Genomic DNA, 19,527 nt, shown 5'->3' on the forward strand with positions numbered 1-19,527 from the left:
TGACAAATTTTTAGCTCTTGAAACCTAAAAAGTTTTCAGCTTTTGAAAATTTGACAAATTTTTAGCTCTTGAAACCTGAAAAGCTTTCAGCTTTTAAAAAGTCTTCAGCTTTTGAAAATTTGACAAATTTTTATCTTTTTAATTCTCAGCTTAGAAGAAAAAGTCAACTAATCTAAAATTCATTAAAAAAACTAATGAGAAAAATTAAGCAATTTCTCATTAAAAGAAACCCCAAAATAAAATTCGATGAAAAAACATCATTGTCTTACAATTAAACCACAAAAAAAGCTCATGTCGTGCCTCCAACATTGATTTTCAAATTTATAGCCGTAGATTCATTTATTTTAATTGTTGTGCAACCCAAATGCAATTCCGCTTTTTTTTTCTCCTTCTTCCATTTTCGTACAAATTTCTGCCACTTTTTGTACAAAAAGTAGTAATTGCCGCACTGGATGGCATCATCAACGAATTTTATGTTCACATTCCGCAAAAAAAGCACTTCCTCGCCACAAATTACATTCAATGCACTCGCCTTGCCTTATATCGACACACAGAATGAGTTCTGTTGCATAATTAAAAGAGATAAGGCAAGTGGGGTTTTTTCCGTCTTGCTAAACGTTGTAAAACACGAAATATGTTCATTATACTAAAAATTGTTTGTTGTTCGGAGAAATCGATGTTAATGTCTTGAAATACGAGTTTTCAAGTACTGTGGGAAAATTTCCTTTGGAAAATTCAAACCTTTCATTTTGTGCGCTCGAATGTCGTCAAGTTGAGTTAATCGTCTTACGTACCTGAAATGAAAAAGGAAAATAAAGAAATTTTAATGAATTTTCCGATCCTTATCAAAAATTATTATTTTGTTTCTAATGTCTCTCTCTCTCACACATTTTTAGTGATTTCACAGCTGTTGTGACTCACAGGTGAACAACATAAGGGTTAATTGCCACACAAAACATTTCGTTTAAATAAATAGGAGCATTAATTTTAGATGACTTTGTTGAACCTCGCGTGATTGGAATATTTAATGCGTTTCAATTACTTTCCAAACAAATAATATTAAGAAATAAATAAAAAAAAATCTTGATAGTCAATAAAAAACTATGTAATCAGCTTCCTTTCGTTTCGTTCCAATAAAAAAAGGGAAATATTGTTTATAACAAATAAATAGCATCCTTTATATTGATTTAGATCGAAGGAGGTACTTTACTCAAACAACATCGTTCGAAAGGAAGGAACTTAAATTGATCTCTTGGGACACTTTTTCATGTCGATTGTCTGTCTTTCTAATGGAAATTGCAGTATTTTTCTCTATTTTGTCTCTTGTATCACAGAAAAAAATAGGAAATGGAATTTTCTAATGAATTACTATTCAAGCATAAATTTGATGAAGTTGTCATCGTATATCATTTTTTATCAAGAATTGAGAAAAAACTAGCATTTATGAGTTTTTCAAGTAACAAATGGATTTTATTGACAGTTTCTTTGACGTTAGTTTAATAAATATTATCAATTTTAGTTAAAAAATAAAAGAAAAAAATATTTAAATTAATTTATTTATTTAAAATATTAAGAGAATTGCTGAAGAAATTGATGAAAATTTAATAAAAAATTTTTTTTCTTTTGAGTTTTGATCAATTTTTGCCCAAAAATAACAAATTTATGAAAACTTAAAAAAAAATTGAATTAACAAGTAGCGATTTTCAAATTTTATCGGTTATGAATCGGTTTTACTATTTTTAGCAAATTTTTTAAAAAACTTTCGATAAAAAAAGAGCTTCAAAATTTTTTTAAAATCCTTTTTTTAGTAAAATATGTAAATTATTTAATTTAGTTAACTTTAATTTAATAATTAAATAAAATTAATTTAAAAAATTAGAATGAATTTTAAAGAAAATTAATGAAAAATATAATTTGAGAAGAAATTTTTTTTATATTAATTTTGACCCAAAACGACAAAAACTTTTTCTTTAAAATGCGGTAAAAAAAAAAGAAAACCTGAATTAACAAGAAGCGATTTTCAAATTTTATCGGTTATGAATCGGTTTTGTTTTAAATTTTAGTTTAATTTTTATTTAAAAAAAATTAAATTATTTTAAAAAATATTTTTTAGTGAAATTTTTGACTCAAGGTCTTTTTATTAAAATGAAAAATCGATTTAAAAAAAAATCCATCTTCATTGAAATTCATTTCATCAACATTCCAAAGTTGTTCAAACACGTAGTTGAAAAATTAATTCAATTTCTAATTCTCGCTAATACTTCTTCATCTTTATTCATTTCTATACAATTTTCTGTTTAAATTTTATTTTTTTCTTTTTTTTCTACAGGAAGCAAACACAAAAACACTTAAAATACAAGAATTTTCTCCTCAACTTCATTAAAACAAAAAATTATTGTGCTTTCTTCGACGCAAAAGACGACAACAAAACCGTGAATTTCGATGGAGGGATGAGAACACGTGCTCTGCGATCCATTTAAAAACCACCAAAAACGACGAAAATCACTAAGACAAGCAACATTTCAATAAGCCATATAATGATGATTTGTATTCTGAGTGACTGAATCGCACCTGAAACGATTATTTTATTTTATGCTTTGGCGATTTTTCGCTTTTTCATTTTTCGTCAAGGCGGAATTTTAAGTGTCGTTATTAAATAATTTCGACGACGACGACAACAACAATGGGAACAATAAGAGGATTAAATTTTATGTCGCGGATTATTTACAAAAAAAATAATGAAGAGAAATTTTGGGATCTTTAATTTTTTTTTTATTTTAAGGAAAAAGTTCACCGGAAGTAAATTTCAAGGCACTCCATCATCATTAAGGACATTCAATTAAAAACTAAATCCCTTTTTCGACACCTTTGTGACGTCTGCCAATGTTCGAACTTGCGAAATTTTGTGTCAAACAACGTATTTTATTTGTCTTCAAGTTTAAATTTTTTTGGAAAACTGCCAAAAACTTTTTTCCTTGCTTGGCTCGACAATGACGTTGTTGTTGCATTATTATCTGAAATATTTTCTCATTTGTGATGCCATGTTGTGTGAATTTTTGATTATTTCGAAATTTATTGATTTTTTTCTCGTTTATTGACCATTCCTTCTTCGATAAAAAAAATCCTTGACCTTTCATGGAAAGTTTTTTAAAAAGGGTTAAATGACGAGAAAAGGAAATAATTTCCATTTAAAAAAAATAAAATGGAAAATTTATGAAGCAAAACCTTTTTTCGAAGCGATCTGAAGTGAGGGCAATTCAATTTTATTGAAATATAAAAAATAAAATCAATGCTTTCAGAGTTAATTGCATTTTTTCCGCCAATAATTTTAATTACTCGAAATAAGAGTTATTTTAGTGGAATGACTTTAATTGCCGTGAAATTTGAATGGACTCATATTTTGCTTGAAAAGTCTACGCATTTCAATTATTTTTTAAATATTGGGTTTGATACTTGATTTTTTTTCTTATTTTTTGTATATAAAATGAAATTAACAAAAATATTTGTGAAACCTCATTTTAATATTTTTAAAAATTTTTTTTATTTAAAAAAAATTAAATTAGGTAAAATTAAAATTAAATAAATAATTAAATTAACAATAAAAATTAAATTAAAATTAAATAAAATTTAAAATTAAAATTAAAATTAAAAATTAAAATTAAATTAAATTAAATTAAAAATAAATAAAATTAAAAATTAATTAAAAATAAATTTATTAAAATTAAATTTTAAAAAAAATAATAAATTAAATTAAAATTATAAAAATTGGAAATTTTATTATAAATTTTTTTTAAATAATTTTTTAAAATTTTTCCTAATTTTCATCAAAGAATTTTTTTTATTTTTTACCTCATTTAAGCGAATTTTTATAAAAAAAAAAATTCAAAATGCGACAAAAAAGCATTTAATCAAACATAATAATAACTGATGATAGGCATTTATTACCCGATGCACCTGTCTCATTGACACACAGGCAGCATCATCATCCCCTGAGGTAAAATTTTATCCGGATGACGATAAAATATTTTCGAATTCTGATAAATTTCTTGCCATTAAAATTCAGTTTTGCCAGGGACACAATTGAAATGTCCCTCGTGCTTAGAGACGAGCATTATAATTCGGCGGTGTGACAACTCACATGTGACTGTAAAAATGTCTACTTGAGTGAATTTGATCCGAGTTTTGTCCACCATACAAAATTGACTAATTGGATTCCAGTTGGAATTCCTTTTCAATTAAATTGTTTCCATAAAATGCTTATCATGCCATGAACAAATTGAACAATATTACATGTATGGAATTTTTGGAGCAGAAATTTTTGCAAGTTAGTAATTCGAGGAATTTACGGTTGTTCGAACATTTTGTGAGGAAAATTTTCGATGAAAATTGATGAAAAACGTTCAAAAAATCGAAGAGGCCTTTTTTTGACAGTTGCACAAGAAACTTGGATGTAAGTTGAAAGTTGCATCGGCCTCCGTTTGACACTTCATTTGAGTCCCGGACACACAACAAAGAAGACGGCAACTCTCTTTGTGTTCAATTTTATCTTTTTTCTGTCAATTTTCTCAATAATTTCTCGTTTTGCGACGAAATTTCCTTCCAATGGATGAAAGGTAAGCAATTTCCATGCAAATTTCGTAAGAAAAATAAAAAAAAATAATTTTTTGTCACAAACAGATTCTTGCCCTGTCCCGTGTCATTCATTGATAATGCAAAGTTGATAAGCGACGATTGGGATTCCATTGTAGTTGTGGAAAAAACATGCGATACGAAGGAGATTACCACTTATCTCGAGGAATTCCGTCAATTTGATGCGGATTTCGACAAGCAAGTGTCTTGTTTGAAAATTCCAAACGTCAAACAACGAGTCATCTACTCTTTTGTCGGCGATTTGGGCGATTACGATGACGTTCGAAGCTATTTTGAGGCAGCTACGAAGGGTGTGGCTCGTGCAATTGCCGCCGGATCAACAGCTCCTTGCGTAATTTTGCCAGAATCCGCAGAATTTGAACATGCCAAGCTCTCGACGATTTTGGGGGCGTTAAATTTTCTGTATGTTCCGATACAACATCGCGAATTTTGTCCGAAGAGCAAGTCAAAAGTCGATAAAATTGCATTTTGCTCGTCTAAAATAACAAACGAAGCGGGTACTTATGCGAAAATTATCGAAAGTGGCAAAAATGTTGCACGAGATATTGGCGGCGGAGATCCCGAACGTATGACAGCACCCGCGATTTTGTCCTATGTCACAGAGGCATTTGTCAATTCGAGTATTAAGCTCCAAAGTATCCTCGAACCGTCGATTTTTGTGAAGGAATATCCCTTATTTGCTGCCGTTAATCGATGTGCAGCGAATGTTCAGCGTCATTCGGGTCGAATTGTCTTCTTGGAGTACCGTCCATCGAAGCCGGCAACGAAAACGGTCATTCTCGTGGGTAAAGGAGTGACTTACGACACGGGCGGCGCCGATATTAAAGCAGGCGGAGTGATGGCAGGCATGTCACGAGACAAATGTGGTGCCGCCAACGTTGCTGGTTTCATGAAAGTTGTCGATTTTTTGAAACCACAAGATGCCATCGTCATTGGGGTACTTTGTTTAGTCCGGAATTCCGTCGGATCGGAGGCTTTTGTGAGCGATGAGATTATCACGTCACGTGCTGGCGTCAGAATTCGCATCGGAAATACAGATGCCGAGGGTCGTCTTTGCATGGCAGATTCGTTGTGTCAAATGAAGGAGCGTTGTTTGCGTGAAAATCTGCCAAATCCTCATTTATACACCGTCGCGACACTAACGGGACATGCTTGCATCGCTCACGGGACATATTCCATCGTTGTCGATAACGGACCCGCGATGAAGGCGCATCACGGACAAAAACTCAAAGAAGTCGGCGAAAAATGCGGAGATCCCTTCGAAATTTCGACACTGCGCAAGGAGGATTTTGCATTTAACGCCAGCTCCGGATATGGCGAAGACTTGTTGCAATGCAATAATTTACCGTCGTCCCAAACGCCACGCGGGCATCAAATTCCGGCGGCATTTTTGGTCGCAGCAACGGGCTTAGACAAACACGGAAACAAGTCAACGCATCCCCTGAAGTACAGTCACTTGGATATTGCGGGAAGTGCAGGCGAAGTTCCCGATACTCCAACCGGGGCAAGCATTTTGGCGCTCGCTAAATTGCATTTCAACTAAAAAAAAAATGAAAAATTGTGATAAAAATCCAAAAAAACGCAAACATCACAAAGGTTCCTTACGACAAATATTTATAAAATTAAATTTCGGGTGTTGGTAACATAATAAAAGTTTAGTAGCTCGGCACTTTTCAACTTGACATGATGCATTAATTGGATGAGTTTGTGTGCACGGGGAGAAAATAATGAGAAAATTTCGTTAGATAAGTAGCAATTCGTGCGCATTTTAGGTGTCTGCATGTATAAAACACTTCTCCCCATAGAAATTGTTTTTTTTTTTGCATGAAATTTCGACGAGGCAACAGAAAGCCGAGGTACAAAAAAAAACGTGAATCGATAAAGTTATGAGGAATATTTTGTAAACGAATGTTGTTCATTATTCATTATTACTACTGTTGTTATTGCCTCTCTCGGTTCGTATAATTTACAAGAAAATGTTGGGGTTTTCAACATTCGCACCAGAAGTGAACAAATTGTAGACTGTTGGTGTGTCATTAATTCTTTGGGACATGCAGCGTTTTCGAATGTTCTAATATTGCGGGGTGTTGCCGAAATGAAGGACTTTTCGAAATGAGGACAAGAAAATTCATTAAAACTTGAAAATTGGCTTCAGGAATGTTAGATGGATCGATTTTAATGTATTTGAAAGGTAAGCAGTTAAATTTTTTTAAAAAAGTTTTTTTTTTGTGAAGAAAAGGAAAAAAATTTTAGGGAAATTTTGTCATGATTTTCATGTTAAATTGGTAGAAAATGTTAAACTTTCCACTTAAATCACGAAATTTTGAATCAAAATCGACAAAAAATTAGAAAAATATTAGAAAAATTTTTCTTCATGTTAAAGTATAAAAATTTTGTAAAAAAAAATTCTTTAAAAATTTTATAATATTGGAATTTTTATAAGATTTTATCTGATTTAATTTATTAATTTTTTAATGAAATTTTAAATTTAATTTTTTAAATAAATTTTCATTTAATTTTTAATGAAATTTTCACTAAAATTAAATTTTTTCAATGAAAATTTTTATGATTTTGGAAATTTATTACAATTTGAACAGATATTAAATTATTTTTTATTAAAAAAAAATTATTGAAAAAATTATTTAAAAAAATTATTAAAAAAAAAATATTTAATAAAGTTATTAAAAAAATATAAAATTAATTTAAAAAAAAAAAATAATTTTTTTTTTTATTTTTTAATGAAATATTTCCAAAAATTTTTTTTTTATAAAATTTCAATTTTAATTTAATTTTTTTTTTTCAATAAAAATGTTTATAATTTTTAAAATTTTTTACGACTTCGTTTTTATTTTAAAAAAATATTATAAAGTAAAAACCTTTAATTAAATATTATTAAAAAATTTTAAAAAAAATATTATTAAAAAATTAAAAAAAAAAATATTTAAAAAAAAATGATTAAAAAAATATTAAATTATATTAAATAAAAAAAAAAATATTTTTTTTTTATTTTTCTAAATATTTACAAAATTTTTAATGAAATTTTCTTATATTTTTTTTCACGTTCTTCAAATTTTTATTTTAAAAAATATTTTAAAATATTTATTTAATTTTCAATGAAATTTACTTAAATTTGTATTTTTTTCGATCTTTTTAATGAAATTTTTTAAACTTTTTCAACAAATTTTTTTATTTTGAGTACAAAAAATTCAAATTTGATTATGAAACATTCAAATTTTCCCATCCCCATTGATAACTAAATGTCTTCAAGTCGCTTGTTAACTAACGACAACGCCTCTTACCTTGACCAAAACCCCTTTTTTGTAGTTCTTGGTCAAACAAGAAAGTGTAATATTGCACCGATTTCCGTTTCTTTGCTCGCATTGTTTGACTAAATGTCAAATTGCTTACATAATTACCAACGCCGCACCGCTAATAGTCGCGACTCACAATTGATTGAACACAAATTATTCATTCAAGCTATTTAAATACTCATTTTTTTTCTTCTTTTGTCGTCGTTGTAGGTCTTCGGCGTTATTTTTAAATTGTTAATAAGGTTACTGGAATTGCAACATTGAAACACGCGGAAAAAGTGGAAAATGAAGAAACACGAGCGACACGTGTGTGTGTGTGTCGAAGGAAAAGGGGTGTCATGTCAGCTGTAGTATCGTTTTTCGTACGAAGAGTTTGACTAATGACCGTGAATTTACCTTTTTGTATTATTTTTTTGCATGTCACGACACACCGAGCGTTATTGATTGAACTCATTTGCGGCGCGAGGTGAAGAAAGTTTCGTTTTATTGACTCAGATCACATGTTTCCTCAAACAAGGGGGGGGGGATCGGCGGGGGTGCGATATGATATATCGAGTGATTATGAGCGCAACATTATAAAAGTAACTTTTTTTTCGCTACTCGACGAGCTAATCGATAAATGTTTCGTCGAATGCATCGGGGAATATTAATAAAATGGAGCGATTGAACGAACGAGCACAGTTGAGTGGAGCAATTAAAATTTATATCGCAGCACCGAAAAAGTAGGGCAGTAAAAGTTCATTAGAAATTCAAATAATTTCTCATGTGCTGGCCAGTAAATGACGCCGCCGCCGGAGGAGCGAACGTCGACACTAAAAGGTTAAAAATAGTGCTTTTAATCTAAAACTTGTCTCATAAATTACAATTTCAATTCGCATATTTCTAAATAAAATGCTTTATTTGAACGGAACCCCGATCCATTGTTTGCTATTTGCTATTGGGAGACGAAGATGCGCTTCTATTTATTTATGTATTTTTCCTTTTTTGCGCTCCTAATGGATGGCTTATGTGTTTTTATTACTCTACATTTTTTTGTTGTTGTTTGTGTGTTCCGTGCCTTCGGGCTCGACACGCTCGTATATTTTAATCAAAAAATTGTTTCGCCTGTACTCAAGACATTGGAACAAAGGTGTCTAGTCTTGTCTGTCTGAACATCGAGTGGCGGTAGTAACGATGATTTATTAAAAAAGTAGGCATCACGATGCCTCGAGTGACATTTAAAAAGAGCTTTTTGCCGGAAATTGAGAAGGAAATGTTTATTTACAAAAATTAGTTTGAATTAGCAAGAAAGCGATTCTCAAATTTTGTTAACGGTTATTTTTTTTTAAATTGACTTTTACGAATTTCAATTTAAATTTAAAATAAATTAAAAAATACTTTATCGCAATTTTAATTTTGAAACTTACAAAAACTAAAATTTTTAATTTGACCCAATGAGAATTCTAATTTTTAACCCATTGCATATTTTAAGTTTTTTGACAAATTTCTTTTGTTGAATTTTTATTTTTTTTTTTACTTGAATTTCATTAATTTAAAAATTTCACTCAAATAAAAAATTTAAAAAAAAATTAAATAAATATTTAAAAAAAAAATAAATTTATTTTTAAATAATTACTTATTACTTTTTTAATATTAAATTTTTAATTTATTTAATTTTTTTATTTTATTTATTTATTTTTTAAATTTTATTTAATTTTTTATAATATTAATTTTAATAAAAAATAACCAATATAAATATAATTTTAAAAAATTCAATAAATTCAAAATCCAATAAATTCAAAATTCAAATAAATAAACAAAAAAAATATTTATTTTTTTTAAATTCTATTAATTTTTTTTTTTAATTCTACCTTTTTATTAAAATTTTGATTATGAACTGGAATAATAAATTAAAATAAAAAAAATTAAATAAAATTTATTTATCAAAAAAATTAATTTATTAAAAAAAATTAAAAATTATAAAAAAATTTTAAAAAAATTATTTAAAAATAAATTTAATTTTTTTTAAATTAATTTATTTAAAATTTTTTAAAAAAATTTATAAACAAAATCTAAAATTTTTCTTTCTTATAGAAAGATCCATCAAAAAATATTTTCTATCTAAAAAAAAAAATTACTTGACATCCTGCAACTTATTTTTTCTTACAAGAATGTCAGTAATTTGTCTATTTCTGGTCACTTTTCCCATTTTGTCATAATGAGATACAATCAGTTCCTTGGATGATTGCCAATATCTCGTACAATTTCTGAGTCAAGATAACTGGAACAAAACAACACAATGCCCGAGATAAGAAAAAAATGTAAGCAAAGCGCGTTTTCCACAAACAACGATAAAGATCCTTTTAATGTCATGAAATTCTTCTCTTGATAAAAAAAGAAAACAATAGAATGCGGAAAAATACTGAAATTTCCTCCTTTATTTTTTTTTATCTGAAAGCACTCACAATTATGTGTGTGTCGAACAAAAAAAAAGTTGATTGCAATCAACAAAAAAACGAAAAAAAGCTAGAACAATAAAAAATCCATTAAAATCAACACTTTTCAAGCCGGATGAGAACTCAATTTCAATCAAAAAATGTTTCTACCGATGATGACCTTGAAACAAAGCCGCCCTGCCACAAAACACGGAGATTTAGTGCACTTTCGTCGTCGTCGTCATGTAAAACGTTGACAATAATCATAATTCAGTGTGTTGTTAACAACTCAACAGGGAAAACATTTCAACATTTACACGAGCGGAGCGCAACATAAAAGAAAAAACTTTTTTTTATGCATTCAACGCCCCTATTTTCCACATGGCAAGATTTTCACAAAACAAAAAAAGAGTCGCTTTCTGTGTGGCGAGCGAATCAACACTGACCTAGATAAAGTTTGTTATAAATGATGCGATATATATGATCATCATGATAATGCTTCATATGCAATCAAAACTCCTACTCAAGACATTTTATTCAGTTCATGTCGAAAAAAAAACATTTAAAATGAAAAAAACCATCAATAAACCATTCAGAAGACTTATTTTTGTGTCGTCACCCGAAACGTTTTCAGTTCAAAAATTTTAGATGACTTCAAAAAAAAAGCTTCATTAAAAGTTTTCCGAGATTTTCATAGCTTTTTAATTATGTTCGTTGGCTTTTTATGACGCGTCGTAAAGCGAAGTCGAATAAAATGTTGTTGACTGTCGATAAAACGCACGGATAAGGAATATTTATTATTAAAGGAAATTCTTTACTTTTTATACGAACAACAACGAGGATTACACGAAACCGAAAACAAAAGGACATGGCCAAGGATTTTATTTTTACGCACTACCTACTAATGGATGCATAAACCGTGTTAGCACAAAGGGAAATGGAACCCATTGTTCGGAGGTGAACATTAACATAATGTCATGGGATGACGATGTGTGATATGAGCGATGGAGGCGACAGGTATTTTTTTTTTCGTTCTTTTGTGGGTTTAATTAAAAGTTATGCGGGATTACTTTTTATTTTGTTTTCGTTTTATTTCGGAAGTTTCGGTTGTAATGAGGGATTAATCAGGGAAAAAAAGGTAAAATTATCATTGGCTTCGTTAATTATTTTCCAAGCTTTTTGAAATAATAGAACTCGAAAATAAAGAAAATTAAATTAATTAATTTAAAAGAAAATTAACCCAATGAAAATTTTAAAATTATATCCCAATGCATATTTTAATATTCGACCCAATGCGAATTTTTTAAAATAATTTTTAATAATAAATTAATTTTTTTATTTTTATCAAATTTACAATTTCTTTTTTCTTCTCAAATTTTTGACCCAATGTGCATTTAAAATTTATTTAATTTTTATTTTAAATTATTTTCAAAAATGAATTCTAAAAAAATAACCCCAATGCACATTTTATTTTTGATTTTTTTTTTTATTTTAATTTTTAGGTAATTTATTCATTTAATTTAAATTTTTTATTTAATTAAATTTTTTTCCAACTATTTTAATTCTATTAATCCTGAAACAAATAATCCCAATGCACATTTAACTTTTTTTATATTTTAATTTTTTAAATTAAATCTTTAACCCAGTAAGCATTTACAAATTCAGTCCCAATGCACATTTAAAAAAAAAATATTTTAAAATTTTGGCCCTCTGTACATTTCACATTGTTTTTATTTTTTTAAATTATTTTTCAATTTTTTTAATCCTATTTCTTTAAGAATTTTGCCCAATGCACATTTTATTTATTTTTTTAAATTAATTTTAATTTTTTTTTATTTAAATTTATTTTTTATTAAATTTTTACATTTTTAACCAAATAAGCATTTCAGCCTTAAGGCACATTTGAAAAATAATTATTTTAAATTTTTGACCCAGTGCACATTTTGAATATTTTAATCAAGTAAAAATTATTTTTTTAATTTTTTTTAATTAAAAAATATTAATTTTAATTTTTCAAATTTAAATTTATTTTTTTTTTATTTTTTTTTTTTAATTTAATTTTTTAGCTTTTAAATTAATTTTAAATTTTTCTAAAATCAGAAAAAATCGAAAAATTAAATCTTAGCTAAAAAATCATTTCAAATATTACAAAAAAATTTGAAAACAAAAAAATAAAAGAATTTTTTCATTAAATACAATAATATGCTTCACGATAAATTCCATACAAAAAAAAAAACCAGACAGATTTTCAACAAAAGCTCATTATTTTATTGTTGCTGCAGGTCATTCACAAAATGCCACACACACACACAGGACAAAACAAAAATGGAAGGCTAATTAGATTAATTAATTCAGTGTTCAGTGCGTTATTACTGACTATATTTTTGCTTGACTTGTGACTCCTTGCTCAATATTACGGGAAATTAAGTTCTTGCGAGTTGAAAAAATTACAGAAAAAAATTTGATTGACACGCAAATTGATTGCTTTTTATGCAATAACATAAATATTAATTTGTTTTTTTTTTCGTTCATCGTCATTATGAGTGATTTCCTTTTCCGGAAACACAATTTGTTGGTAATTTGTTTCAGTTGACCTACAATCCTAAATGCGCGTGTAAAGCAAAATCTCACTTTTTTCATAAATTTTCAAGAAAAATAATTTTAATGCATTTTCTTCGTGTATTTTAGTGAAAAGTCATTAAAACCACAAAAACTTGTTTATTCCGCAAGCCAAGACCGAAGACAAGAACAAGTTGTTGCTGTCCTGTCATGTCACTTTCGATATGGTTTTGTGAGTTTTTTGCAGAGCTTCGAGCCAAAAATCTGTCAAAACTTTATTTTATAATTTTTTTTGGTCAAAAAATTTTCATTATTTTACATCTTTATATTTTTTTTTTACTTAAAAAGAAAATTTTCTTAACCGAAAAGACTCAAGAACATGAACGTAAGAGGAAGGAAGACTCTGCAGGAGGTAATTCAACACTCTGAGCTTTCATTTTAAACACTCGTTTCTTTTCATTTCATTATTTTATGTTCTCAGTAGTCTTTTATTTTATTATTTCTGCAAACAAGAGCACTTTTTCTTGAAAAACATTTTAATGAAAATTGCTGGAAATGTATATTTGCGAAATTAAACGCCTTGTTTTAAGAGTTTTCAATGAAAAATCGCGTTTCAAGTCATTTTTTACAATAAAAAGGCGCTAATGGCGGTAAAAAAAATTAAAATTAAAGGAAAAATTTTTTTTTTTTTGGTGTAAATGGATTTTCTTACAGGACGATATCCGATTGCTAATGCCCTATTTTTGTATTAAATTAACGAAATTCACTGAAAAACTTTTAAATTTAATGAAATTATTTTTTTTTTCAAGTTTAATAATTTTCTCAATAAAAATTAATCAAACTCCATTAAAATATGACGCCCTTAAAACGTCAGAAAAGAGCGATAAACAAAGAATTAATTACGTGTTACTTAATTTTATCTGCGTTCTGGGACACGGATGACTAATTTGTTTACAAAATCATTTCCAAAGTCTCAAGAGTGTCATTTCCCGTCATGCCAAATATGTTTGCGTTAATACCCCGAAAAAACGAAGAAGCTTTTTCACCGTCAATCTGATAAAATTCGACGAGGGAATGAGAAACAAGAAGGGAGGAAACAGGAAATTTTCTTATTGTCATCGAAAAAAAAAATGTCACGCCAAAGAATTAATAATGGAATGTCACTTTTTTTCGTTTTTTTCTTCCAAAAGATAGATGCGCCTCCTTTTCTTGCTTCGAACATCCGTTTTGCATTTGTTTGTCAAAGTCAAGACGTTCTTTGTTAATTTCTTATCTTTTAATGTGGGCTCTTTATCAGGCACGCACGCAATTTATTTCGTTACACGGATTATTAATCTGTTGCTTTTTTGCCATTCCCCCAAAATGACTCTAAATTTACGCTTGAACAGCTTGGACATCAATAATCGTTAAGTTTGTACTTCGGGAATCGACACGAGGATAATTCGACAAACACTTATCGTGGTTTATGGTACCGATCGACAAGAAGTTTCTTGCCCCATAGCAGTGCTTTTTAGAATGTAAAACAAGTGCTGAGTTTGCTGAGACGAGCAAAAAAGCACTCAAGAACATCTTTTGCACTTTGGGGAAAATTTGTGTTTCGCAGAAGGAAAATTTTTGCGAAATAATTTTTTTCAGGTTCATTTATTTTTCTTTTTTTAAATAATTTTTAAAATAATTTTTATTTTTTAATAGGCTAAATTTTATTAATTTTTTTGAAATAAAAATTTTCAATCATTTTTTTTTAACTGTAAAATTTCTGAACTGTCAAAATCAATTTTTTAAAATTTTTAATTTTTTTATAAAGATTTTTATGAATTTTTCATGTAGGTATTGAAAATTTAACAAAGAAGATCCTTATTTTCATATAAATTATATTAAAATTTGAAAAAAAATTATATTTAAATTTTAATTAAATTTGTATGAAAATAAGGATCTTCTTTGTTAAAGAAATTAAAAATAATTTTTTTTTAAAATACAAATTTTAAAAAATAAAAAAAATGATTTTGACAGTTCAAAAATTTGACAGCTGGAAAAAAAATTAACGAAAATTTAAAAAAAAAAAAATTTAAAAAATTTTTAAAATTGCAAAATTTTCAACTATATTTTTAAAAAATTAATTTTCTTAAAAAATTAAAAAAAAAATTATATTAAAAAAAAAATAATTTTTGAACAATTTTTCGTCAATTAAAAAATTTAAAAAAATTTTTTAAACCTTTTAAAAAAAAATTTAAAAAAAATTAAAAATTTTTTTAAAATTAAAAAAAAATTAATCTTTTTTTCAAAAAAAATTTTTTTTAATTTTTTTTTTTTTTTTAAATAAAAATTAAATTTTTAACGCAAAACGTTAGAAAAACATCTCGCAAAAATTCTCAATGCCGCAAAATAATTTTTTCACAATTTTCTATGTTTTCAGTGCTGACTCAACAATATGCTTCTGGACTCGTAAAATTGCAAAAAGGAGAGATAGAGAAGGACATTTGTACAGTTTGTCCAACTATTTATTTATCATCTTGTAAATATTTGCATATTTTATTTAGCAAAAAGGATAAATCTTTGTGCTCTTGCATTGTAAGAGGGGAGTGGATGTCAATACCATACTTCTTCGTCTCTTATCCTTTTTGAGTGTAAAATGCAATGAAATGCACTCGGAGAAATCCCTTTTATAAGCTGGTCACAATTAATTTTAAATATTCATAATCTCTTGAGTTTGTTGTGGTTCTTATTGTGTTTCGGCAGGAGATGATGATGCCGATGATGCAACAAATAAACTTTCCAATAACGAGAAAAGAGGAGATCTGACGGCAAAATAAGCCTATTGAACATGCACTTAGTCAAATGTACTTCAATTGAAAGGCATTTTAAGCTGTTTTTGGACCATTAAAAGGTTTTTACGAAATCACTTTAAAATATTTCAGTTAAAGAGATTTTTTAGTTTGATTTAAAGGAAAATTTAAAGAAATTTCAACAAAAATTCAGCAAAAAAAAATTTTTTTGTAAAAAAAATCATTCAAGTATGAAAATCTTAGCAACTGAATCCTCGTCAGCCGACAGCATTTTAATAATTACTCAAATGAATAAATTTTGCCGTGTATTAATTACACTCAGAAACACAAAATCTCCCAAATTTTCCGTAGAAACAGCCAAAAATTAATATTTATTGGAAGCACGTGAGTATTTCCACATTCGTTGTGAAGGAAAAAAAAAAGACAAATCGCATGGGCGTGAATTTACCAAACAATAGACACAAAAAAAAAAAATAATAAGGCCCTAGCTGGCAGATAATTACTTCGACAGGCACAGCAAAAAGTTTGAGTATACAATTAATGAGGTAGATAAATACTCGAGAGTCACTTTAATAAATAAATCTTTAGACATTTTTTTTTTTTTGTTTTTACGAAAATTTTGTTGTTGCGCAGTATTTATTTTATTTTATTTGGAGAAAGAGACGAAAAAAAAAAATGTTATTAATTGTCTCTAAAATGGCATAAAAAAAAGCTTGAACTGACGAAAAACATTTGTTGTTGCCTTTTTTATAAAAAAAAACATTTAACAGCAAAAAACAGAAGAAAATAAGGCACAATATAATTAATATGAAAACTTTTGTAGTTCAGTGAAAATGTTGACTTGACTTCTGTGACAAAAAAAAAGTCGTCATCGTCCACGAACTCGACAATGAAAAGCTACGTGGCGAGGAAAATGTTTAAAAATGGTAGAAACATATGTTTCGTACTTTTCGTTTTTTTTTGTTCAAGCGGATGAAACACACACAAAAAAATCATTATAATCCTATAGGACGGAACCAAAGTGAATACGGTTCGTGCCTAATTGAGACATTTCAAGACTGACGTTAAAATATGGGGCAAGTTGTTGTGCGACTAGAAAGGATTATGAACTCAGTAAACACGAAAAATGATCATTAGAAGTTTTTTTCTTCTTTCTTTCTCATTAAAATAATGAAAGATGATGACACAAAAAATGTCAATTTGTTCGATAAATGGGAGTTTGGCAAGGTGTATTTCTTTTCTGAATGAATGACACGGAAAATTGGGCCAAGAAAGCACCGCAAATAATTATTGTGTATTTTTATCGATCCATACGGAAAAAAAAGAAATGTAGGAAATACAACCGCAAAATTTATATTTATGCCTATTCATGCAAAGGCAAGGCACAGGCGAAAATATGTTAGAAAATTTGTTTCGATCGGTAAACCACTGTAGTTGCATATACGTTGATATTAGCTATGAGTGTCCTGTTGTTTGAAAGTAGATGGATTTTAGCTTTATTGAACTTCAAGAGAAAAGTATGAGACCCCAAGAGGAAATTTTTAGACTTCAAGAGTAAAACTTAAAACCTCAAGAGTAAATATTGAGACCTCAAGAGTAAATTTTGATACCTCAAGAGTAAAAATTAAGACCTCAAGAGTAAATTTTGAGACCTCAAGAGTAAATTTTGAAACCTCAAGAGTAAATTTTGAGACCTCAAGAGTAAATTTTGAGACCTCAAGAGTAAATTTTGAGACCTCAAGAGTAAATTTTGAGACCTCAAGAGTAAAAATTAAAACCTCAAGAGTGAATTTAAAGACCTCAAGAGTAAATTTTGAGACTTCAAGAGTAAAGCTTAAAACCTCAAGAGTAAATATTGAGACCTCAAGAGTAAATTTTGATACCTCAAGAGTGAATTCTGAGACTTCAAAGTAAATTTTGAGACCTCAAGAGTAAAAGTTAAAACTTCAAGAGTAAATTTTGAGACCTCAAGAGTAAAAGTTAAAACTTCAAGAGTAAATTTTGAGACCTCAAGAGTAAAAGTTAAAACTTCAAGAGTAAATTTTAGGACCTCAAGAGTAAATTTTGAGACCTCAAGAGTAAAACTTAAAACCTCAAGAGTAAATTTAAAGACCTCAAGAGTAAATTATGAGACCTCAAGAGAAAATTTAGAGACCTCAAGAGTAAAACTTAAAACCTCAAGAGTAAATATTGAGACCTCAAGAGTAAATTTTGATACCTCAAGAGTAAAAATTAAAACCTCAAGAGTAAATTTAAAGACCTCAAGAGTAAATTTTGAGACCTCAAGAGAAAATTTTAAGACCTCAAGAGTAAAAATTAAAACTTCAAGAGTAAAACTTGAAACCTTAAGAGTAAATTTTAAGACCTCAAAAGTAAATTTTGAGACCTCAAGAGTAAAACTTGAAACCTCAAGAAAAAATTTCAAATTTTGTAAGTTCATCCTCCTGAAACCCGCAAGGCAGTTATTGAGTTGTACCTAAAAAGCAGTAGCATCATCACAACCAGATAAAATGCGAGAAAAAGTGATAATAATAAATAAATGTGTGTGTTCGCAGCATCACCGAAGGACCGAGAGAAAAAATATTGTTTGCCTTTTTTTTCTGTGCGACCTAAAAAAGTGTTCGAGATACCTCACATAAAGTTCACTCGACTACACAAAAAGAAAAGCATTGAAAGCAAAGTTTGTACTTTTGTAGTTTTGTGGTAAACAGAAATATCATTGCGATGAACAAGGCGATGATGAAGACGACAATCAGTAGAAAGAAAGGAGAACGGAAATATGAGAAGTTTGTTTTTTTTTTGTTGAATTTTACTTTTCATTATTAAACTTTAGTGAAAAGAAGGATAAAAAAATGAAAAAATTGGGCCATCTACGACGCAATATTCTGAAGGAAATCTTTCGAAATTCAAACAAAATAATAATGCTCTAAGTCGTCGACCGAACCAACACTTTTCATCGTGCCCAACTCGAGACAGCAAGCAGATTAAATGAGCTTAGCATTGATTGATTTCTACATGCATTTACTTTGTCCTCATTCATTATTCAGTGAGGAAAGCTCCCTTTTTCTCGTCTTCGGCGCATAAGCACTTGACTGGAAATCAATTTTATGGAAAATATTTAGTAACAAGATTTAATTGTTTGACTTTTGTTCCGTGCCGTTTATTGTGTCGCACAGGGCAAACAATAAAAAGTAAACTCATTTTTGCGACAAGGGAGAATGACCGAACATAAAAAAAGAAGCAAAAACGACTTTTCAAGGTTTTAGAACCTTTATTTGAAAAGAAAAGAGGAAAAATTTCCCCATAAATGAGAAAAAAAGAGAGAGAGGATTATGCAGAAGAAAACACAGAAAAATGAGGGATGAGTCGATTTACATTGCTCTCTTTTCACATTCAGCTTCTTACAGCGACTTTCTAGATAAATGAACGCTAAGACGACGAGGATTATTATTATTATTTTTGTCTGTTTCGTCAATTTTTCCTTCTTTTTTTTCATGCCTCGACGACGACGACACATCTATAGTTTTACAAAATCATTTCTATACATTTAATGATGCCTACAATTCACACGTCATTGTGTGGCTTTCAGAAATTGAATGTTAATGAGATGAATAATAAAGTGTTTCGATGGAGACAACGCCGATGAAAGACGAGAACATGAAGAGTTGCGAAAAGAGGGTTTTGAAAGACTCTTCGGTGAAAATTTATTTATTTGTTTGTGTATTTAAAGTGTCTTGCCACACATATTACTCGACATTTGAAGTGACATTGAGTCGTAAAATTACTCTGCGGATTATAATTAAAACTAAA

At 28.5% G+C, this 19,527-nt stretch overlaps 2 protein-coding genes across 6 annotated transcripts in view; one reads left to right on the forward strand and one right to left on the reverse strand.

Annotated features, from left to right (window-relative positions):
- The window catches only part of LOC134836148 (syntaxin-binding protein 5), a 111,187-nt gene that overhangs the window by 87,197 nt on the left and 4,463 nt on the right, over positions 1 to 19,527 (reverse strand). The window lies entirely within an intron of this gene.
- On the forward strand, positions 4,495 to 6,431 carry LOC134833885 (putative aminopeptidase W07G4.4). Its single transcript, XM_063848369.1, has 2 exons — positions 4,495 to 4,613; positions 4,678 to 6,431. Exons 1-2 carry the CDS (start codon positions 4,603 to 4,605, stop codon positions 6,191 to 6,193), a joined length of 1,527 nt encoding a protein of 508 aa, XP_063704439.1. The 5' UTR covers positions 4,495 to 4,602; the 3' UTR covers positions 6,194 to 6,431.

This window comes from Culicoides brevitarsis, chromosome 3 (genome assembly GCF_036172545.1).
Source record: "Culicoides brevitarsis isolate CSIRO-B50_1 chromosome 3, AGI_CSIRO_Cbre_v1, whole genome shotgun sequence".
Classification (NCBI taxonomy): domain Eukaryota; kingdom Metazoa; phylum Arthropoda; class Insecta; order Diptera; family Ceratopogonidae; genus Culicoides; species Culicoides brevitarsis.